The sequence below is a fragment of the Amblyraja radiata genome, chromosome 21, assembly GCF_010909765.2.
Source record: "Amblyraja radiata isolate CabotCenter1 chromosome 21, sAmbRad1.1.pri, whole genome shotgun sequence".
NCBI classification, from domain to species: Eukaryota; Metazoa; Chordata; class Chondrichthyes; order Rajiformes; family Rajidae; genus Amblyraja; species Amblyraja radiata.
Window position 1 is genome coordinate 31961141 of NC_045976.1, and position 24144 is coordinate 31985284.

At 43.0% G+C, this 24144-nt stretch overlaps 1 protein-coding gene across 1 annotated transcript in view; it reads left to right on the forward strand.

Moving 5' to 3' along the window:
* Positions 1 to 18810, forward strand: part of golgb1 (golgin B1) — a 47573-nt gene extending 28763 nt beyond the window's left edge. Inside the window, exons 11-19 of the mRNA XM_033039976.1 lie at positions 52 to 1990; positions 3384 to 3562; positions 4026 to 4161; positions 8103 to 8243; positions 12004 to 12168; positions 13306 to 13403; positions 14389 to 14523; positions 15457 to 15565; positions 16015 to 18810. Coding sequence (XP_032895867.1) covers positions 52 to 1990; positions 3384 to 3562; positions 4026 to 4161; positions 8103 to 8243; positions 12004 to 12168; positions 13306 to 13403; positions 14389 to 14523; positions 15457 to 15565; positions 16015 to 16146 — 3034 coding nt within the window. The 3' untranslated portion in view covers positions 16147 to 18810. The remainder of the gene's footprint in view (positions 1 to 51; positions 1991 to 3383; positions 3563 to 4025; positions 4162 to 8102; positions 8244 to 12003; positions 12169 to 13305; positions 13404 to 14388; positions 14524 to 15456; positions 15566 to 16014) is intronic.
* Positions 18811 to 24144: the final 5334 nt, after the last annotated feature.

Here is a 24144-nt window from a genome sequence, read left to right on the forward strand (position 1 = left end):
TTTTGCTTTTTTTTTTAAATGTATTATTAATTTTGTGGATCCATTTTCTAGGTTGGAGCACAGTGAGCAGGAATGGGAATCAAAGTTCAGGATTGAAGAAGAAAATCAGAGGCAAATGATGCAAAAAGTTCAAGATGAAAACCGGCTACTCTTCTCAAAGTCTGAAGAATTCCAAAAGTTGCACAAGGATTCTCATAATGAACTATTGAAATTATCAGAAGAAAATAAAAAGCTGAAAGAACAAATTGCTGGTTTGAACAGTTCCCTGGAGAAGTTTGAGGTGACCAAGGGAAACCTGGAGAAAGATTTAAGTGAGCGAGAGGCAGAGGTACAGAATTACATGCTAACCTGTGAGCAGCAGCAGTCTGACCTCCAAAATTGCAAAGCTTTAACGGAGAGACTCCATGAAGAGACTGGAGAAAAAGAAGAAAAGATTGTTGCGCTTTTGGCAGCAAAAGAGGAGGCTGTTTCCAATGCTATTTCTGAAGCCCAGCAACAACATGCTGAAGAAATAAGGCACTGGGAGAGACAGGTTGAACAGTTGGAAAAGGATAAATCAGAAGGACAGCAATCAATCAGAAAGTTGCGGAGGGAATTTGAAGATCTAGATGCAAAGCTGAGACAAACTGAAGAGGAATTAAAGCAGCACAAGATAAAGCTGGAATCATTAACAAAGTCCATGGCATCTCTCCAGAATGACCGGGAGAGAGTGCTGAGTGACTACAAACAACTGGAGCAAAGACACATTGATGCAATTGTAGAAAAAGATCAGCTGATTCAGGAGGCTGCCACTGAGAACAATAAACTCAAGAACGAATTTCGGAGCCACCACAGTCAGAGGGATGATTTGAATTCCGAAAATGCTAAACTCAATGCACAGCTTGTGAGATACCGAGAAGATCTCAATCAGGTGATTTTACTGAAGGATTCTCAGCACAAGGAGTTCCAACAAATTCAGCTTGAGAGAAACAAAGTATTGGAAAATGAGAAAACTGATGTGGAAAAGAAGTTACAAAAAGTGGAGAACGTTTCAAAAGAACTCGAGCAGGAAAATGACAAACTGAAAGAAGAGAAACAAAAACAAAATGAACATTTGCAGTTGACAGAGAAAATCATTGATGAACTGAAGGAAGAAATAGAAAGGTTAACAAGTGGTGGGCCTGTTCAGATACTTCAGCAACAGCTGGATGAAAAGACAGCCAAAGTGGAGGAACTGACGACCAATCTCTTCTCCATACAGGAAAGGGCAGCTGAGCTCGAGCTGAAAGTCGTGAGGGTTGAAGATGAAACAAGGCAGAAGCTCATTGACACTGAAGCCAAGTATGAGAAGGAATTTGAGAATTTGCAGCGTAATGAAGGAATCATGAGAAATGAAACCGAAACAGCAGAGGAGAGAGTGGCTGAATTGGCAAGGGAACTTATGGACACCGAGCAGAGATTGCGAGAAGCGATTGAAAAAATTGAACACCTCCAAGGACAGAACCAATCTTTTGGAAAAGCCATGAGTTCGTTGCAAGATAACCGAGATGATCTCCTAGTTCAATTTGAGACATTGCAGAGCAAATACACGTATGACTTAGAGATGGAGAAGGGCACAAGTGAAGAATTGCACCAAGAGCTATCCCAATCTAAAACCCAATGCTGTGTGTTAGTGGAAGAGAAGAACCGTCTCTCCACAGAGTTGACAGCTTGGAACAACAATACCATTGAAGACAGCCTGTTGGCCCGCATTGATGAACTGGGCTCACAGCTTTCTTCCCATCAGCAAGTTGTTCAGGACTTAACCTTAGAACTAGAAAGCTCAGCCATTCAGTTAAAATCATTTTCCAAAACAGTGATGACCCTACAGGATGAGAGAGATAGACTGATGGATGAAGTGGCCAAAACCAAAAGGGTTCATGAAGTAAAGCAGGGGTTTTCTTCAAAGCCAGGCGAAGTGCAGAGTCTGAGAAATGCTTTGTCTTCATTGCAGAATGACCGCGATAGACTGGTAACTATAATTTCTGTCACTCTCAGCTTTAATTGGACTTGCCTACATCTCCAAACTATATTTTAGCTGTTTCCTTTTCAACTGTCCTCTGCTTCCTTTAACGCTGGGCTCAGCTATGTATATCCCAAGGGTCTGAAGAAGGGTTTTGGCCCGAAACGTTGCTTATTTCCTTTGCTCCATAGATGCTGCTGCACCCGCTGAGTTTCTCCAGCACTTTTGTCTACCTATGTATATCCCAACATACATTGCCCCTTTTACCTGTCATTTTCAAATTTCTGGACTGTCATCGTTGCCTGGCCAGTAATGGCACAATATTAATATCCCTGTGTTCAAATCCCTTTCAAATTGTTTTTCAATGTACAGTGGAGTAATAGGTAGAGTTGGAGAGTATAGAGAAGAGGTTCCAGCAACTGGGACATGAGTAGTGAAACCATAATTACCAAGTTGGAACAATTGAAATTAGAGATAAGCAAGAAAAGGTATTCAAAATTAAGGTGGTTGATGGATGGAAAACAAGGAGTAATGAAGCATGTTCGCTTCTTTTGCCATTGAACATTTTAAAGATATTTTGAATATAAAAACAGATACACTGGAAACACTGAGCAGCTGAGGCTGCATCTGTGAGAATGGAACAGAGATGCTATTTCAGGTCTTCATCCTAATCTCCTGGCACATATTCTTTGACCTGTAACATTAGCTGTGTTCTGTTTCTACACATACACATGATCTATTAAGTATTTTCCTCTTTTTATTTTAGAGTTCTAGCATCTGCTGGATTTTTTCCGGATTTTTTCACTAATATTTGTCTGTCAATGGAAATTTCCATAAAGTATTTTTTAGAAATATTTACTTGGAGTTGGAGATGTTAGCAAAGTTATTCTTTTATTTATAGTCCCACACTGTTCAGAGATAGTGATAGAGACTTTTGGCGATGAAATCTGAAAATGCAAATATCTTTTTCATTCATGACCCCAAAAGGGGACAATGATTTACTGAGACAACATTTTACTATTCCAACACACCCCCCCCTCCAATTTGGGCATCTTTAGGAAAAAAACAAATCTAAAAAATGACAATATATCCACATAGTGCTAAAGCTGAGAGGGGTAGAATAGAAACCAGCTCAATGCAAACTTTGATTGTAACATATGAATTGCAAGTCAAAGGGAAGGTGTTGCACTCTGGGGGCAAAGCCCTGCAATGTCTTATCCATGCCTGCAATGTAAATGCAGTGTCCTTTATTCTGCTGGTGCTGTCTCCCCAATCCGCCCTTCCTGAATCACCATTCTACAGGGTTTGGCATGTCCCAATGAGTCATGATCTCAAAGTTGGGTTGGTAATCTGCAACACCTAACTGTCCATTTTGTTCCATTTTTCCCATTTTCGGTTGCAGCTGAAGGAGTTGAAAAGTCTCCAGCAGCAGTATGTGAGGATTGGGGAAGAGACAGCTGAAATATCCCAGCTCCAAGTCCAACTGGAAGGTCAAAAGCAACAGATAGCTAATTACCAAATGACGCAGGAGCAACTGAAGCAAGAACATAGTGCCTGCCAAGAAGAATTAGGACACCTGAGGTAATTATTTGATTCTTTGCTAACCCTCCAAACATTGTGGTTTTATTTAGTTCCCAAGCACAGTTTCATTGTTGCTTCCCCAAGATCACAGGCTAGAGCAACAAACATTCTACCCAGAGGTTGTCTTATTCAAGGAGCAGTAGGGTATATTTGATCAACATAGCTGAGATGAACTGAATGATCTAGTTTTGTTGATGATTCTCTGAAATGGTTGCATATATATGGTTCACAAGGGTTCTTTTCAAAATCCACATTATTTTGTGGCAGTCAATTTGAACTCTGAAGACCCCATTGGCAGTGTTGGAAGGGGAACCAGATAATGGGCAATATTCTACAGATAACATTGTGAATGGGGACATGTTGAAAATAGAATTATATTAAAGCACTTGGCGAACCAAACAAGTTTGGGTGCCATCTCATTGATCTTCTGCCATGTATAGAATTATATTGCTATGTATTGCAGGTCCGAGAAGTTATCCTTTACTGCACAGAGTGAAAGGCTGAAGGAACAGTATCTAATTGCTGTGTCAGATAAAGACAAACAGATCCACGAGCTTCAGAGCATGTGCCAGGCGATGAGGCTGAAGTCGATGCAGCAGGTACTGAGCTAGGTCTAACCCTAAAACTGGGGTGTAAGCAGCCCAAGCGAAATATGAGATGCCATCCCTCCCCTTCCCAGTTCTCCAACCAGCCTTACTGTCCCCCTGATTACATTCTGTCTGTGTTTGATTCGTTGTCACCTTCTCCAAGCTAACAATGATCTATTCTAAATTTTCCTTGAACTCAACTCCTTTGATTTCTCTTTTTCACACCGTACCCTTCCTTATCTCTGTGTCTCCCTCTCCCATGACTTTCAGTCTGAAGAAGGGTCTCAACCCGAAACATCACCCATTCCTTCTATCCAGAGATGCTGCCTTACTCCAGCATTTTGTGTCTATCTTCGGTATAAACCAGCATCTGCAGTTCCTTTCTACACATTTGGAATGGAATGGAATACGTTATTGTCATGTATACAAGTAGCGGCCATCTGCAGCGCTGACAAAATTACAAAGCACGGTGACTCTTCCTTTTGTTCTCTCTCCCCCACCCCAGACAGCGGTTCCCCCACACCAGGTCCCCATTGTCCATTGTTCTTCTCCCCCCCCCCCCCCCCCCCGTCTTCATGGCAAGCCCCTTCGCCGGGTCCTCCATTGTTCTTCCCCCTTCCTCACGGTCCTCCACGCTCTCATCGACCGTCAACTGCGGGTCGATCCTTGAGGCATTGCTTCCGCCATGAGTCTTCACCCCCGCCAAAGTCCCATACCCGCCAAGCCCACATCGCCGCGAGGTCTCACCGCTGCCAAAGCTTCACCGACGCCAAGGCTCCACTTCTCGTTCGTCAGCCGGCATAATCATCGGTTGCCGTACAGACCTCTTCACAACACTGCCAAATCATCTCCTGAGGCCACCATTTATACTCATCTATACTCATGTTATTTACTAGATTTGATCTATGGCCTTGTATGCCTTGGTGATTAAACTCATCGAGAAACTTATTAGATACTAGACCAGGTGCAGACCCGTTGGGCCCGTCCCTCAAGGCAAAATTCCAAACTGACCCGTAGCCCCCAACTGCGCAGGCACGGCTGAGGGGTTCCCGTTGTGACGCCAGAGATCCCCGATGTGGCGCGAATCATGGCAACACTCCCCCAACTGCGCCTCTCCATCTCTCTTCCTACCCCTATCCTCCATTCCCCCTCATCCCCAGCACTCCCTCCCCTTCCTCTTCAACCTCCCTCTTCTTTCCCCTCGCCTCCTCCCATCATCCACTCTCCCTCCCTCACCTCTCCTTTCCCCTACCATCAGTCACACTCCCTCCCTCCATAACCCCTCCCCCCTCCCTTCACCCCTCTTCTTCCTCTATCTCCTATCCCTCACATCCCCCACTGCCCACCTCTCCTATCCCCCACTCCCCTCGCCTCTCCCACCTCACCTCCCCCATTTTCCCCTCCCCCTCCCCTCCCTACCCTCCTCCTCTCCCTCTATCCCACTCCTCATCTCCCCTATCCCAACCCCACAATGAAAATCGCAATTTTTTTTAATGAAACTTCCCCCCCTATCCCACTCCCCACAATGAAAATCATCTTTTTAAATTCAATTCTCAATGAAAATTGCATTTTTTCTTTTAAATAACCTAAACACAATGTCAGCTGTTAATGAAAACGGAAGAATTAGATTTTTTTTCAAAATCGTAATTTTTTTTATGCAAGTGAGATTCGGGATCCCATTGCGACGTCATTGTGAATGAAAACTGAATAATTTCATTCATTTTATGAAAATCGCAATTTTTAATGTAAATGTGATTGTGACGCCGAATGCGGCTGATGGGCAGGGCAAGTGGTTTGAAAAGTGATTTTTGGAAAGTTAAAAAAAATGTTAATAACTTGTAAAATATACCATCAATCTGAACTAAACTTGTTTGATTTGTATCACAGGACAATGGTGAGCAAGGTGGGCCAAATATTGTAGCACTATCGTGTACCATTTGGTGGGCTTTTGGTATCTCACACGCACAAATGAGAGAGAGAGAGAGATCTAAATGCCAATCATGCTCTGAAATAATTGTTTCTTTTAAACCTCTTTCTTCTTCCTTGTAAAAATGTCTCTCTGCTATTCCACCTCAAGCAATATCTTAACGAATCTTGCAATTGCAACCTTTCTGTACTGTCATCACCAAAACTGTACACAATATTCCAGGAGTGGCGTCATCAATTTTTCGATAAAGCTTGTACCATATGTTTCCTGCTCTTTTATTCTCTGCCCCGAGCGATGAAGGCTAACATCCTGTGTCCCTTCATTACCAAGTTCTCTACTTGTGCTGCCACCTTCAGGTATCTTGAGGCTTTTACATCAACGTTTTTCTGTTGCCCAATATTCCCAAGGGTCTTATCATTTGTGTATATGTCCTATCCTTATTTGACTTCCTAAATTGTATCACTTCGCACTTCTATTTCCTGTTGCTCTGCCCAACTTAGCAACTGATCTATATGTTTCTGCAATCTGCGACCATCCTCCTCACTATATACAATTCCATCATTTTTTGTGTCATCTTGAAACTAGCTAATCATACCTCTTCCATTAGTATCTATATCGTAAACATATGTAGCAAACAATAAGGGCCAAAATGCTCATTTCTGTGGTACAACACTTGTGATGGGCTTCCATTCATAAAATCACCCTTTCACTGTTACCCTCTGTCTCCTATTAGCCAGCCAGTTTTGCAACCAATATGCCATTGACTGTGGACTGTAATGTTTGGGATCAGCCTCCCATGCGAGACAATGCCAAATGCCTTACAAAAGGAATGAGGGGCAGGCTATTCCGGCATGAATCCCTGGGCCTTGCGAGTGTGCGAATGCTAAATTTCATAAATTCATATGATCATTCTGATCATCTCCTCTACCTACAAGCTAGAGGAATAGCCAATCTCAGCTGTGATGCCCTTATTGAGGTGTGCTGCATGTGGCGATAGTCTTACAGCGTGGAAACAGGCCCTTCGGCACAACTTGCCCATGCCCACACTGGCCAACATATCCTATCTACACTAGTCCCACCTGCCTGCATTTGGCCCACATCCCTCTGAACCTGTCCTATCCATGTACCGGCCTAACTGTTTCTTAAACGTTGCAAGCGTACCTGCTTCAATTACCTCCTCTGACCAGAAAGGTTACCCCTCAGATCAGCCATGATCACAGTGAATGACGTTGCTGGCTCGAAGGGCCGAATGGGCTATTCCTGCACCTATTGTCTAGTCCACTAAATAGTGGGGGAAGGAGATTAACTGGAGATATCGGGATGGAGTTAAAGGGAAAGATATCGGGATGGAGTTAAAGGGAAAGACACCAGAATTAACAGGGCAGAAAGCTCAGGAAGGGATAGGAGAGTATGGCCAAGTGAAAGAGGAATCGATTGTGAAAGGTGTGGGGAGTAATGGATTAAAAGTATTATATATGAATGCACAAAGTATAAGAAATAAAGTGGATGAGCTTGAGGCTCGGTTAGAAATTGGCAAGTATGATGTTGTGAGAATTACAGAGACATGGCTGCAAGTGGACCAGGGCTGGGAACTGAATATTCAAGGGAATACGTCCTATCGAAAAGACAGATAGGTGGGCAGAGGGGGTGGGCTTGGTGAGGAATGATATTCAGTCCCTTGCGAGGGATGACGTAGAATCAGGAGATGTAGAGTCAGTATGGATAGAACTGAGGAATTGTAAGGGTAAAAAGACCCTAATGGAACTTATCTACAGGCCCCCAAACAGTAGCCTGGATATAGGGTGCAAGTTGAATCAAGAGTTAAAATTGGCAGGTCGCAAAAGTAATGCTACGGTTATTATAGGAGACTTCATTGATAAGGATGATCTCTTTGCATCTGGCAAAAGGGTGTTACTTTTTGCCAACAATCCTTAGACTCTCAGCAGAACAAGTCAGGCTAAGATTTGTGCCTCAATGGAGACTCAGTGTGTCACCTTCTGAATACATTATCACACCTGTCAAATAGGGACCGTCTGAGGAAGGTAGCCTTGGCGAGGTTCGTAAAGAAGATGTGCAGACTGAAAACAGACAGCTGAAGGGCCAGTTGAATGACAGCCTGAAGGAGCTGCACCAGAAGGAGCTTCGTATCCAGAAACTCAACAGCAAGGTGAGTGTAGAACACAGATTACCTATCTGTGAGAACTCTTACTGAGCCAACTACTGCTATCCTTGGTGTGAGAACTCTTACTGGGCCAACATTTGGCACAATAGGAGCATTTCCATCTGAGTTGGAAGATTCTAAACTCAATTGCACTCCAGACAATCCTGGAGAACTGGCACAGGAGCTTGCACTCAAAATTCTGGATTAAGATCTAATGTGATCTTCATGCTTGCCAGGAGAGGGGGCTGTAAAAATACGATTGTAATGAGTGGAGTCGTACACACATCAAAATACAACACATATTTATTAAAGTCCACTTAGAGCATTGGTCTGCAGAACATTACAGTACCTAACAGCTACTCAGACTCTTGCTAATATAAATCGCATATTAGGCGGAGCAACTATGAACAAGCACTACAATTGGTTAGTAGGAAATAACCAATCTACATCTTTCCTTGTAGAAACAAAATAAAACATAGATACGTGGAAACATGGTGGCCAAACAATATAGTAGCTGGAATGTTAATAACGCATATGGGGAAGTATAGATGGTTACACAAAATCACCGTATCTAATGTGTGGCCTGCTGACCCGTCCGGCACGTGTGCGGTATAAATCCACATCTCCTCCTTTCACCGGTGAAGTGATTGGGGAGGGAACCGGGGAAATGACTGGGGACCCGCCGGGTGGAGGTGGTGAAATAGGCGAGCTAGGAGCTCGGTAGTGGGAGGGTATACAAAACGTGAAACCTCTGGATGCGGAGTCGCAGGACGCGGTTCCTTCACCAGAAGGAGATGTTGACGATTGCATCTGTAAATGACCCCGTCCGCGCTAACCAGGTAGGAGCGTGGTTCTTTGGCAGAGCTGTGGATGTGACCCAGATGGCCATAGCCCTTGTTGGTCTGGAGGCGAACAACCTGTCCACTGGAGAGAAGTTTAAGTGGCTTACTGGACTTGTGGAAAATACGTTTTTGTGCATCGCGCTTGAATTGTAGTTGTTTCTGGACTGTAGGCGGAGAACAAACCTGTGACTGCAAAAGCTGCTGGGGTACAGGCAGGGCAGCATGGGTTTGGCGAGACATCAGTCGTGGGCTGGGGAACCCAGTACAGGATCCCTGGCAATGTTCCTTACATTGAGCAGGTCCAGATAGATGTCAGATTTAGCTAGGTAAGAACGCTCCATTAGTTGTTTTGCGCTTCGTTCGGCGAGTCCATTGGACATCAGAAACTCGGGGTTGCTGGTGATATGTCGAAAGTCCCATCATTGTGCAAAGTTTTTGAAAATCTGGCTGATGAACTGGCTGCCATTGTCGGATAGAAGGCGTGCAGGGGAGCCGTGCATGGAGAAATGGCGTTGCAACTTTTGGATAACTGCTTCAGATGTGATGGTTTGGAGTAGATCGGTGTCAAACCAGCCCTAATAAGAGTCGACAAGCACCAGATAGTGTTTCCCATGCCATTCGAATATGTCCGTGGCTACCGTGGACCACGGTAGAGGAGGAACTGGGTGCGGCAGTAAGGGCTGCTTCTGCTGGTGCGGCGTCAGGCTTTTGCAGATGGCGCAGACCTCAGTTTTGTCACGTATGTACTTGGTCATGCCAGGCCAGTAAAACATGCTCTGTGCCCGTTGTAAGGTTGCCTCCACGCCGGAGTGACCCCTGTGGACGGCGTCGAAGGACAGCTTGTCCCGGAGGACAGCTGGGACAACTCCCTTGTGGCCCTTGACTATAATCCCGTCCTGTAACACCAGTTCGTCACGAACCAGGAAGTATGGGCGGATTGCGAGCGGGGTGCTGTGGTGTTTATCCGGCCAGCCACGCCGGATGACTGCAGACAGCAATTGTAAAGTCTCGTCAGCAGCCGTGTGCTCTGCCAGACTGCTTAGGCAATCAGTGGGAACATACGATACCTTCATTACTGAGAACTGGTCCTGTTCAGAGAGTTGTTGTTCACTGGTTTTATGTGGGGCCCTTGATAGCGTGTCAGCTATGTGCATGTCCTTGCCTTTTTTATAGACAATGTTGATATCAAAACGCTGCAGCTGCTCATCATCCGTTGCAGGCGAGCCAGAGCAGTGTGAATGGATTCAAGATGGTGACCAGTGGCTGGTGGTTTGTTTCTATAATCACAGACTTCCCAAAATTAAAGTCCTTGAATTTCGTGCAGGCGAAAACCACTGCAAGTATTTCCTTTTCAATCTGGGCGTAACGTTGTTCAGTATCAGTTAGTGTGCGAGAGGCATATGAAACAAGCTTGCAGTTGCCATCGGCAGTGGTCTGCAGGCAAACAGCACCAAGTCCGTACTGGGACGCATCACATGTGAGCGTTACGAGTAACTCCAAAGTAAAATGGGCGAGCGTAGGTGCGCTGGCCAGCTGCAACTTGAGGATATCAAAAGCTCTTTGGTGCTGCGGATACCAGGACCATGCAGTGTCTTTGTGTATCTGTTCCCGCAAGGGGGCAGATATATCACTGAGGTTGGGAATAAATTTCCCCAGGTAGTTGACCAGTAGGAGCTGGCATTTCGTTGATAGCAGTGGTCTTCGATGGGTCTGGTCTGAGACCATCACTTGTGAAAACATGTCCGACGTAGGTAACTTCCGGGACCCGAAACTTGCACTCGAAAATTGAGTTTGAGCTGGATGTCTTTGGCACGGTCCAGCACTTTCTTCAGATTAGCGTCATGCCCAGCCAAGTCGCGCCCGTAAACGAGAATGTCATCAACAATAATGGCACATGGATACCCCGCAAACAATTGTTCCATCGAGCGCTGGAAAACCTCGCTGGCCGAGTTGATGCCTAAGGGCATTCTCAGGAATTTGTAACGGCCGAAGGGGGTGCCGAATGTAGTAAGGTTGGACGAGTCTGGGTCCAGCGGAATCTGCCAAAACGAACTTTTGGCATCCAGAACGGAGAACATAGCACTGATCCAGCATTCTGTCTATACCTGGCTTTATTGTATGAACTGGTTTGGCATTGAGCCAAGTGATAGTATCTGGGAACATTTTAGAAAGAGGTTAAAATGTGTGACGAGTTGAGAGAGAAACTATTCAAAGGCATTAACTTGTCACTTCCTCTGATAGTTTGACACCATTGGAAATATTGGCATTACCCTTCTTTCCACCACTCCACTGAAGTGCTAACATTTCCACCCTTCCTACCCTAGGTTCCCCTCCCTACCAATAGGTTTGCTCTCTCCACACCCCTCTCCACGAAGGTGCCAAATCGTCACCTCCCTCACACTGAAGTTGCCAGCACTCTTCCCCCCCCCCCCCCCCCCCCCCCTCTGCATTGAAGGTTCGGCTCCCCACTTCTTCCAATGAAGGAACCAGGTCCCTTAACCTCAAACCTTTTCCAAAGCTGCTAAATTTCGAGATTAGTACTAAATACCAGGCTAATGGTATTTTCATTATGCAAATGAACTATAGAAAAGGTGTGTTGCAGATATTCAGCATTTAGAAATTTTCTGAGTTGATTCTTGCTTCTTCTTCTTATCGAGTCCACACACAAGATTAGAAGTTGTTCAGCCAGAGCTGAACACACTTCTCGGCATCTGCACAATGGTGTCTGTCTTGCGCTTCTTGTGCTTCTTGTGCGTGGTGGTGGAAAGATTGGTTGAAACAGGGCCGCGACGTGAACGCTCTTTCCTTGGCCCCTTGGATTCTTGCTGAGATAGGATTAAACTATTCTTACTCATGATATCACGTGTTAATTGAAATGTGTTCCTTGTTTTTTCCTACCCCTGCCCTCTCCACGTGATCTGCAGATGTCAGTGATGTTTGAGGAAAAGATTGCGCTCTCTGCCCAGGTGCGGGCCACAACACACAGCCTGCGTGACATGCAGCAAAGACTGAACGAGTTACAGTCAAATCATTCATCCCTTGAACGGCAGCTGCAGGTGGCCACGGTCTCACTGCATGAGAAGGAGAAGGTGAGTCTGCTGGGATCTACCCTACGTTATTGAGTGAGGTAAGAGGAGATTGCAGGGGCCTTCAAAGGACAAAGGCCTTTGTATCCTCTCTATGAGATCCTGAAGGACTGGAGAGTAGTCAATGTTGTTGTTCCATTGTTTAAGAAAGGAGGTAGTGATAATCCAAGAAATTATAGGCTGTTGTGCAACACATCAGTGGTAATTATTGGAGAGGAATCTTTGTGAAATTATTTCTCACATTAGGAAGAGAATGGAGTAGTTAGAAAGTCAATATGGCATTGTCTGCAGCGGGTCATGTTGTACTAGCTTAATAGAGTTATTTGAGGATGCGTTGAAGTTGATTGATAAGGCTAGGACAGAGGACTTGACTCAATGAATTTTAGTACGGCAAGGTTAAGGAAAATCTCGAGATTGTTCAAGTATATTATGAGTAAAAGCATGGCGGGGGACAGAATATTTATCCTTAAAGATCTGATTGGCTTAGTATGTTGAACCACAAGAGATGAGAGAGATATAAAATGAATACTTCTCATAAGTTTTTACTGAGAAGATCGTGGAAACTAACAAACTGAGGTGGACGAGTTGTGATGTCTTAGGCACATTCAAATTACCAAAGAGGAGGTATTAAAGTGCATTAAGATGGATAAATCGGCAGGGCCTGACTGAGGACATCCACGGACCTTGTGGGAAGCATGGGAAGAAATTGTGAAGGCCCTTGCAGAGATAATTGCCTGGTGTCAGGATGCTGGGTGATGATTACTGTGAGAAAAATGAAGTATGGGAAGAGTTGCAATATATAATTTTATTCCATATCTGATCCCTGTCCATCCATATCCCTGTTAAAGTCTGGCTTGTAGATCTGTTATTTTATGTTCATACAATTCCAACACCTTTAACTGCTATCGGTACCAAAGAGCAAGACCATTTTACATTTAACATGTACACTCTGATTTCTTTTGATTAGATTCAGATCTGAAATGCCCTCTCGTGTATCTATTGTCCTGTATAGTATAACAAGATATCTTAGATTCGTAGTGTAATGGTGTGATGTGTCTTGCTGCAGTGCGGTGATATTTCGAGTGCTATATTGTCCTTGTTGAACCCTCTTGTGATTTTGTTTATTTCTCTGGCATTCAGACAGGCCTCATGGTTGACACTGCACCTGGTGGCCCTCAGGAAAAGGACATGGTTGAGATGCAGGATAATAAAACAGAATTGAAACAGCTGAAACAAAGGTAAAAAGTGGATCTGAATCTTTCATTCAATTTCTAATGTCTGCAAAATAGCAGGTGGAGAACAATTCTGAAGAATGGTCAATGTCCTGAAACTTTATCACTATGTATCCACAGATGCTGTATGGCTTGCTTGATATCCCCAGCATTTGTTGATGTATTTCAGTTGTCCAGCTTTTTTGCTTTTGGATGCAATGGAGTTCTGGTACAGCTGTTTCCTGGAACACCATTTTTCTGCCTTTTACACTATAGAAGATTGCTGCTCAGGGCAGAGACACCTGATATCTTGCCTAAGCTTAAGATAATTTTCATTCTCTTACCCCTTTAGCATTGCAATTTGTGATCAGAGTTTTCTGATGCCAATTACAGTGCCCTCTATGATGTTTGGGACAAAGACCCATCATTTATTTATTTGCCTCTGTACTCCACAATTTGAGATTTGTGATAGAAAAAAATCACAGGTAAAAATGTACTCCCTGTCTCAAAGTAGATGGGAAGAGATTATGGGGACCAGACTCCTATCACTCGGGAAGTGGTTAAATGCATGGGGGGAAGAGCTGTTAGAAGATTGGAGAGATGGCATGAGAAGGTTAGTAAAATTGGGGACCAACTGCATTCTTTGCAACCAAAACATGTGGGTGTGGAAGTGTTTTATGAAAATTATTACGCAGATGAGTAACTTTGATTAAATGGTTAAACTAGAGAATTTGGAGATGAATTTCTTGAAACTGGTTGTGAAGAGACCTGGTAAAGGTATTTTAAATCATGAAGTGTATTGATAGAGATTGATAGGAAATAGTGTGTTGCTATTTGATCAAGAACTAGGGCACACCTTGATTGACAAAAGCAGCAAAGGAGTAGAACATGAGGATTTTAAAAATATATATATATAGTGAGGGTTGTCAGGGTTTGGAATTCAATCCTGATGAATGCTCTCTCCTTATTCCATGTTGATATGAAAATTGTTCTCTCGTTTGGTGTTTCATAGGCTAATTGAAGCTAAGCAAGAACAGGACAGAACTGACCGGGAACTGAGCCAAGTGGAGGGCTTTCTGGCTGAAGAACAGGAAAAGAGATTGGCAGCTGAAGAAGCCCTTCTCTCTGCTGAACATCAACTGAAAAGGTAACAAAAAAAATGGCCTTGAGCGTGTGAATAAAAGAAAGAAGGATCAGCAACTCTCTTATCCTCCTACCCCAACCAACATGGTATTTTATCCATTTGAAGAATGGTCGAGAAAAGTGTTTTTTAATTAGAGATGTAAGAAAAGATGTGCAAAAGTATCCATTTATAAATTCAGGTGCTGAGGGTTAAATTAAGCAATTTATTCTGTTTTTAGAGATTAATAATCCCACCCTGCCATCTTCATTCCATGTACCTACAGCCACTTACTCAACGCATAATTACATCAACTGGCCCAGCTTCCAACCATCTCTTTCTGAAGCAGAAATAGATCAACCCCTTTTCTCCCCAATATTCCTTGTCCCTTCCTATTTTATCACTGTAGTAATCCTACATATCCACCTTGTTCTCATATCGTTCAAGTCCACCTTCCCCAAATCCTTTCACGGCAGCATCCCGCCTTTCCGAATTCCAGTCCTTCCTCAATTCTGCACACATTCCCACAACTGTCTTATGGGGAAATGCAGGCTTAATATTACAGCAGGTGATTTGGAATAAAAACTGGAAATATGCTACCCCAAAACAGTTGGTGGAAGTCTGGAGCTGTGTTAGGAGGCTTCGGAAGCCGCGATTGAGCTGGAAAAGTCAAGTCAGATATTGTACCATGTTTGTTAGATAGAAAGGTGCAATGTTGGATGTGAAGTGAAAGTAAGTAAGCCTTGTATCTCAGCAGTTTTCTAACTGAACAGACTGGAGGAGATGAACACCTACTATTACTGTATGTCAGCGAACAGTGTACATGCCTCAGGAATATTACAGGAATAATATATCATGTTACACAGTGCTGTTTACTATCAAGTAGGTGTATTGTGATTGTGAGATGGTAAGAAGCTGAGGAAGAGGTTGTAACAGTTCCTGGTGTCTGATGCTTTTCAGTGTGGAGCTGAGTGAGTGGGTCAGTGCCCAGGAGAGGAACCTCAATGCCTCAGGCTTGACAGAGCATTCCCTGTTGATCGATCTACCGGAGAGTGCCACTCCGAGTAAGGTAAGTACCCATGCAAAGGGGACGTTGGCATTGATGCACATATTGTCAAGAATAGGTCTCCTTATTCCAGTACACCCTACTCTGTGGTCCCACAGTGATGAACATTTCCCCACCACTGGTCAACAATATGCCAATCCACACCCCTTCACATCATCATACAATGCAGCCACATAATACACTATCAGTGTAGAGCTTCTTACTACCCCTCATAAGATTTTATTCTCTCTAATGACAGGCGCTTCAAACGACAGGCATTGCTGACCCAGTATTAATTGTACAACATGTCTCTCACACCCCCCCCCTACAGGCCCATTGTGGGCAATGCAGCTCGTCCACGGCCCCAAGCTGCCGAATGCCCTGCCCTGCCCTCCAGCTGGCTCAGTGTGGCCATTGCAGTATGTCCATTCTCTGGTATGTTCTAATTATTGTTCTGTACTTTTTGCCATCAGACACGGAGGAGCTCCAATGTGAGGTCATTTTGCTCTCTGTTCCATGCCCGATATCGGACCAAGTTGCTGTTTGCTGCATATTTCATTGTGCTGCATGTCCTGTTCCTCCTGTGCTTCTCTGGGAACCTGTAAACTCCACGATGTCTGATGCTCTGGACGGTCAGGACTGGCAGGCAGTCAGCTGATGGAATGCAGTGGCAGCAATTCACACCAGGAACATTACCTTTACCTGTACTTGGAGATGAAGATTTCTTCTGTCTTCAATGGGAATTTATACCTGTTTTCAAAGGCTTTTAATTTGCTCCGAGTTTTTCTTTCTCTTTTTGACTGATGACATGATTCATTTTTGCAGTACTTTGGGGAATCTGATCTTGAGGATTCACCCTGGATAGCAATGGGCATTGGAAAATATTATGGGCTCCTAATGCACAAATCGTGAATGGATGTCAGGCTGAACATTCAGGAGGGTATGACTGGATTATACCTGATTTTTCTCCAATATCCTCTTCCACATATCCATGAGTGAGAAGTGATTTGTTCATCTTCTTTACTTTTCCAATGAAGGAAAGTTTTCTCCAAAGAAACACAGAAGCATTCCTTATTCGATGCATGTTCATACACTTTGATTCATTCTTGCTGTCATTTATATCAGTGGCATGCAGTCTGCAATGCCAGATTTGCTTCAGTAGATGGTGGTGTTGCATAGCTATTGGCAGCACATGCCTACAGGGAAATATGACAGCCCACTACACAGAGGGGTGACCCTTGAAGGGAAAAAGATAGTTTGCTTATAATGTTGCAGAATGTAATATACTACATAAAATGCTTTATAGTAATACATTAATTCAGATCTCTTTCTTTTGGAGAGGAAAGAATTAAGCCAAGGGGAGAATAATCCAGCATGGGTTACTGTAGTTTTGGGCACGAGAGAGAAATTACAATTCATAGTTAAAAACAGATTAGACCTTTGGGAAATGCAGGTAAATCAGGGTAAGTATGCTGTGGTGTCAGGCAGGACATTTCACTTGTTTTAGGTAGTCTTTGGGTGAACGGGACACGTGCTTACATATTGTTACCGGTTTCAGCTACTTCCTGTTGCCTTATGGGGCAATCCCATCATTCTGTCTATCGGCTGATTAACAAGTGCCTTCCTAAATGTATTTACATTTTGGACTTTTAAACTCTTTGTGATTTTGATATTTGGCTCATCCTTACAATCGTTTAGCTGCTGAAAACGCAACTCCAAAGCCTTTGCTTGAAAACCTCGGTGGGGAGCAATAGAAGATCCCAATATTAAGGAAGGCCCATTGAGGTGGCATGAGGCTTGTAGTATTGGCTGGGTTTCTGTAACATGATGCGGTGGAGTGTGAGTTGCTCCACCTGTAGGGCAGAGCAGTAGGTAAGCAATGATCATTTACTCTTCCTGTGGGAGAGAAATTGTCATACTGATTTGCATGCAAGTTGGATGTGATTCTGGGTAGGACACATGACAAAGTGTGCAACAACAATACATGATACCAGGAGCATAGTAACAAAATGTAATGAGGGGCTGTAACGCGCAGTGAACTGCCAGTCTGGGGTGACCAGTAGGTGACGAGGGTTTATTGACATGGAGAGATGGATGTGGTGACAATTCAGGCCAACTGGATATAATTAATGCAGTGCAAACCAGCATGTTTTGAGGATGATGGTAAAGTATGCAGCAAAGTAAAGGCAGGATATATCAATAAAAGCCTGGTGGTTTGCATCTGGTGAATGTGAGATGCCTTAAGGTGAATGCGGATTGTCACTCCATCTCTTCCCCAGAGAAAAGAGGGAGAATGTGCTTACAATGCAAGGCAGGAGCATCATTGGGTAAATGTACTGATGTAGAATTTAGTCAACTTGCCAGAATGTTGCAAACTGCCCCCAGACTATTCACTGCAGTACAAACATCTGCAGCTCACCCGGAGTGACTATCAAAGGTAGAACTGGCCCCAGGTTCCTTAAAATAGAGAGGGTTTCTATTCATCAATCAGCCCAGACATTGTCCCCAATCTAGAATCCCGAGTCCTCCAAGTTAAAAGCAAAACCCAGCCTTATGCTGCCCCAAACGACCCATTCACCCTGAGACCTTACCATGCCCAAACCAAGAGGGCCCCTCATCTCAGGAGATGCCCTCCCCATCTCAACACCACCACATCCTCAATTGCAAGAACAATCCAGATCATCTGGATTTTGGTCATTTGGGCAAAAAAGCGACACTACGGAATATAGGTTAGATTGTGGGTTGCCCCCTGCATGGTACATGTGCAGTTGGTAGTTTTTTGCATTGTAATGAAAACCTACATAAAATCACAAAGAGTTTAAAATATTTTTATACATAAAATATATTTAAATATTCCATGATCTTTCTGGGGAGATATCCGTCTGTGTACAGTAAATGAGAGGTCCATATTTACTACAGGTGGCCCTGTTTAATTTAAATTGTCTATTTATGATATGCAACTCTGTCGTGTGTTGCCTTTTCCTGGGAACTGTAGATAAAATGATTGCCAGCGGTTCTTCTACAGTGAATTAAATGGCTGCTGACACTCAAATTTCTTTCACACTTTGCTTCCATTATTCCATGTGACTGAATGCAAAGTGTGTTGGACTTAAATATTGAGGAATGGGGCAATGAGCAGTCAGCAGCACTACTACAAACTCATGGAGGATCTGGCAATAGTTTGGGAAGGGGGGAACGGTTAAGATGGAGTTGCACCAATGACCAAAGTATTCATGTACGGCTTTGAATAAAGTCTTTTTGAAAACAAACTGATGATGTCTCAATTCTTGCACTTACTGCTACAGAATGACAGTAGAACAAGGAGAGGCCCACTGGCAATTTGAGCCTGCCATTTGATAAGTTCATGGCTGGTATTCTTCCTCAACACCAAATCCGGGTACTTTGCTTGTATCTCCTGTTTTCATAAGAGCCTCATTAACACAGAGAAAGATGTTTGCAAAGTTTCATTGTTGTCCGAGTAAAAACTTCTCATCTTATTCCTAAACGGCCTAACCACTACTCTAAGATTATAAACCCCTGGTTGGAGCCTCCTCAGTCATGGGAAACTTAACTCCCACCAGCCAATCAAGCATTAAGACTTAAGTAGGTTTCAATGAAATCTCCTTTCATTTCTCAACTTTTGAGATTACAGGCCAGGTCTACTCATCTCATCAAATGTCAAACCAGCCATATCTGGAAATAGTGGAGTGAATCCTTTTCTGCATACCCTAAGATGCTTCCTTCCTTGGTAAGGACACCTAAATTCTATACAGGACACAATGTGCAATCTGACCAATGTCCTAAATAACTGCAGAAGGTTTCCTGAGTCCTGTATTTAAATCTTCCTTTAAACAGGAACATGCCAATTGCCTCTCTGTTCACTGGCTGCACCTGCATGTTGCATTTAGTGACATGTATACCAGGATCCATTGAATGTCATCAATCCTCAATCTTTCATTATTTTAAACACTTGTCTGCTTTTCTGTTTTGTGCACCAAAGTGGATGATGTTACATTTTTCCCCATTATATTCCATCTTGTGTTTTGTCACCCACTTGCATGTTTGGCTATATCCCCTTGAAGCCTCTTCACATTATGCTTGCAATTCTGACTTGATCTTGTATCACCAAAACACTGGACAATATGGCAAATGATTCCTTTGGACAAACCACTGAAATAGATTGTAACCAGCTCAGTCCCAAGAATCAATCCCTGTAATAGTCCATTGGTCACAGAATGACAACATGAGAAACATTGTCATTCCACCCTTGCTGTCAGAAGTTCAAATCCCAATCTATGACAGTATATTAACCCCAATTCAGTGTGCACCAACTTTGTGAACCAATGTGCAGCATCGGTCAACAAGGTGCTTGGTTCTGTTCCAATCAATAATGTACCTCCGTTATAATCTTTCAGAAAACCAAAATATGACAAGAAAACCTTGCTGAAAAAACCCCCAAAAAAACATACAACAGACTTCAAACAAGTTTACAATTATATCGGACAAATTAGTACAGGCTGACAGTGAAGGTTACAGTGCCCTCCATAATGTTTGGGATAAAGACCCATCATTTCTAAATTTGCCTCTGTACTCCACAATTTGAGATTTGTAATAGAAAAAAATCACGTGTGGTTAATTAAAGTGCACATTGTCAGATTTTTTTAAAAAGCCATTTTTAAACATTTTGGTTTCAACATGTAGAAATTACATCTGTGAAGAGAAAGTTGGCTTAATGTCAGGAAGCTGAAAATAGGGGAAATGGCCAAGAAATTAAGGAAGCTAAGCACAACAGGCCAAAGATTTTGGTGATGAAAATAGAAAGTTTTGAGATAATCAGCAAGGCATCAGCCTGAGATCAGAGCTCCAGTTTAATCTTCACAGATGTTATCTGATTACATGAGTATCTACAGTATTTTAAGTTTTTATCTCAAATTCCAGCCTCTGATGTAGTTGGATTGCTGCTGTTATCTCAGTTGCAGCCCAATTATTCACAATCTACAAATGATTTGGACAGTGGCATGGAAAGCCATCGACTGAGTATTTCCGTCATTTTTCTTTATTTCAGATGTCCAGCAATATCTTAGAATTCCAGATTTTTTTTTCTCTTCACTGCTCTCATTTATCTCCTCTGTCCACTTCCAGATAGATCAATCATGATTAACATGCATCCATCTCCCCCTCTTAGATTACATCCAATACAGAATCAGGAACAGCTTCTTCCCCACTGTGAATAGACTACTGAATGCTTCTCCCTTTAGAATAGTGTGTAGCCTTGATTTTCCGACGTCTCATTGTGAACCTTGCACTTTTTTCTCTGTAACTGTTGTGCTATAATGCTGTAATACTATATTCTGCACTCTGGTATTTTTCTCTTGGCTTCCTCTTGTACTTGTGTTTGGCCTAATTATACTCATGTATAATACATACATAATATAGTATGAGTAAACTGGATAACACACAAACAAAGCTTTTCACTGCAGCTCGGTATAAACCAATACCAAAGCTATTACGCCAGCTGGACAATCGGTATCCATCCTATCGTGGGCATTTCTTTTGTTCTCTTCACTCTTCCCCATCTCTGTCATTTAAAACATGTTACTTTGCTCACATCTCCAGCTGTGAGGAAGGTCATTGCCCTAAAATATTAGAGTCTGGTTCCCCTTCCATAGATGCTGCTTGCTGAGTATCCACAGTATTATCGGATTTTATTGCACATTTCCAGCATGTGACTTTTTTTTTTTTTCAAGCCATGGTTCCATGCTTACCAATCATAAAAATAGATGACATTATAAATAGTGCAATCATTAAATTATGAAGATCTATTCATTAAAAAGAAAAGCAAATACCCTGTATACAAATTTGTGCAAGTGTATCTATTTTGGAATGTTAAAGGATATAATCATTGTTTCCGAATGGTGTTACAGCTAGAACCAGTTGAAGTTCAAAGAGGATTAAGAATCCATAAAGACATATTATTAAAATATCTTTGATAGGTATCGAGGCGACGAGAATTCCAGCCTCAATATTGGAAGAAGCAGAATACAAGAGGGAAGAAGTTCTGCGATAAACAGAATTGGATTCTGCGAAGACAGGGAGTACCCGGTTGCAGGATCTTCTGGATTATTTAAAAGAAGTTAAATTGTGCGAAATTATTTATATATGTTATGAGGCTCGAGAATAGGGGTATAATATAAAACTTAAGAGCTGGCCTTTTAGGAGTAAAGTTAGAAAATGCTTCTGCACCCAATGTAGGGTAGGAGTTTCTAACTCTCCTTCACAAAATTAATGCTCAGGCAGTTGCTAGTTTAAGATCACAGACTAATATTTTTACAAACCAAAGGTATTGTGATATGAAGAAAAAGTGATGTCTGGAGTGTCAGCGATTTGCTAATTTGTATGGAATAGAACAGACATGAGCTAAGTGGCTTATTTGTTCTTCTTTGCTTCAAATACTTTTTAAAAGTGTGACAGTTGTATTCACATTCCCCCTACCCCATCCCAACCACTCAGAATGCAGTCAACCAGCTCCAACCCTTCCCTCCTGTGTCAGTTCAACTCTGCCTCCTCCATCCCAAAACTCAATGTCCTGGTTCTTTCTCTTCAACAGTGCACATAATCATAAAACTAGAGGTTGTACATAGAATGGATCACGGTATGACATAGTTGGCACCTAAAATTAGGTGCCACTGTATTGTTTTGTATTGTATTAACTTCTAATAAAATAAACAAATTTTAAAAAAAAACAACAACAAAAAACAGTGCACATAATAATGGATCCACATCCACATTACCACCCCCATGTCTCAACAGCAAATCTCATCTCTGATCTCAATTACTCCTTGCGCTAACAATATCTGAATTCACAACTCCCCTACTCCCTTTGAGAAAATGCTACATTCCTCAACCTTACACACTCTGAGTTGTTTATTTATTTCTTGCTCACTCTGGCTGCCCACCGACCACTTCACCTCTGCCTCAGACATTCTGACAAAATTGCCACCGGTACCCCTATACTTCATGCTTCTTCTGGGAAAATGCTTTGTACAATAAAGCCTCTGTACTTTGTGGCTGTCACTACACTCTTTGCAGATTATGGCAGCAATCTGTAACAACCCATGTGTGGAGCTCCACTGGACATGTTTGAGCAGCAGAGTGAAGGAACCTCCTAGTAGAAGTATGCAGCCTGTCTCTGCTTGTCTCATGAAGGCTTTTGTACTGTGTATTTGAAGAAGCTGGAGATTACTGATTTGTAAGGATCAAGATAAAATGTATCTTTGCAATTTCAGGATTATGATTGGTGCCTTGAGCATGAACATCATAAGTAACTTCTTGCTTTATGGTGCTATGGAAAAGGATCTCAAATTCAAATCAGTGCTCCCACAGCGCCATTGGAGAGACAATATTATTTCTTTGAAGATAGACACAAAATGCAGGCAGGTATTTCCTTGGTTTTCTTGACGCTATGGTTGCTGATATGGCACCACTAAACCAGGCGTTCTACCTCTCTCCGATACACTCACCCAGCACCAGCTGCAATTCAGCCAACAGCAGCAGAGTCATTGGCAAATTTATAGATTGCATTGGAGCTGGTCACAGTCCTCACAGTCATGGATGTAATGAGAATAGAACAGGGGGCTAAGCATGCAGTCAGGAGGTGCGTGTGTGTTGATGGTCAGTGAAGAAGATATGTTACCAATCTGCACTAATTAATGTCTGCTGATGCAAAAGTCAACAATCCATTTGCAAAGGTTAGTACAGAGGCTCAGATCTTGGAGCTTGATGATGTTTGGAGGAATCATGTGGGATTTAGGGGATTCTATAATTTGGAGCGATGGTTAGATTGAGTGTTCCATATGGTGCGTTGCTTTCAGATACCAGACTAAAGGAGATTTCAAGTCAGCTAGTATAAAAAAAGGGGGTAAAACAAAGATTTTGTTCAACATGGGTAGATATAACATTGAGAGTGCAGGAATCCCTTGGAGCTGTTTCCTTCCCAAACAGGAATGCTCCTTTGGATACTGCTGAGGGGGGATGATTGGGGAGGTCAGGTCAGGGGAGAGATGCTGCAGCAGTAGTCCAGCCTGCAGTGTTGGGCTTGGCTATGCAACAGGGAAAGGGAAAAGTCAGATAGAGCCATAGTGATAGGAGACTCGCTAGGAGGACAGACTCGCTAGGAGGAAATTCTGTGGCAGCAAACGAGACTCCAGGAAGGTATGCTGCCTCCCTGGTGCCAGGGTCCAGGATGTCTTCAAGCGGTTGCAGAACATTCTCGAGGGGAAGGGCTGCACCTGTAGGTCATTGTGCACATTGGCATAAATTACATAGGAACAGGGATGATGAGGCAGTAGATTATAAAGCAAGGCCCCAAGGGTAGTAATCTGATTACCCCCAGTGCAACATGCTAGTGAGGGTAGGTATAGGAAGATAGGACAGATGAATGCATGGCTCAGGATTTTGTACAGGATTCAGATTTTTAGACCATTGGGATTTCTTCTGGGGCAGAGGTAACCTGTACAAGAGGGAGGGGTTGCATCTGAACTGGAGGGGGGCCAATTATCCTTGCAAGGAGGTTTACTAGTGCTATTTGGCAGGGTTTAAGCGAG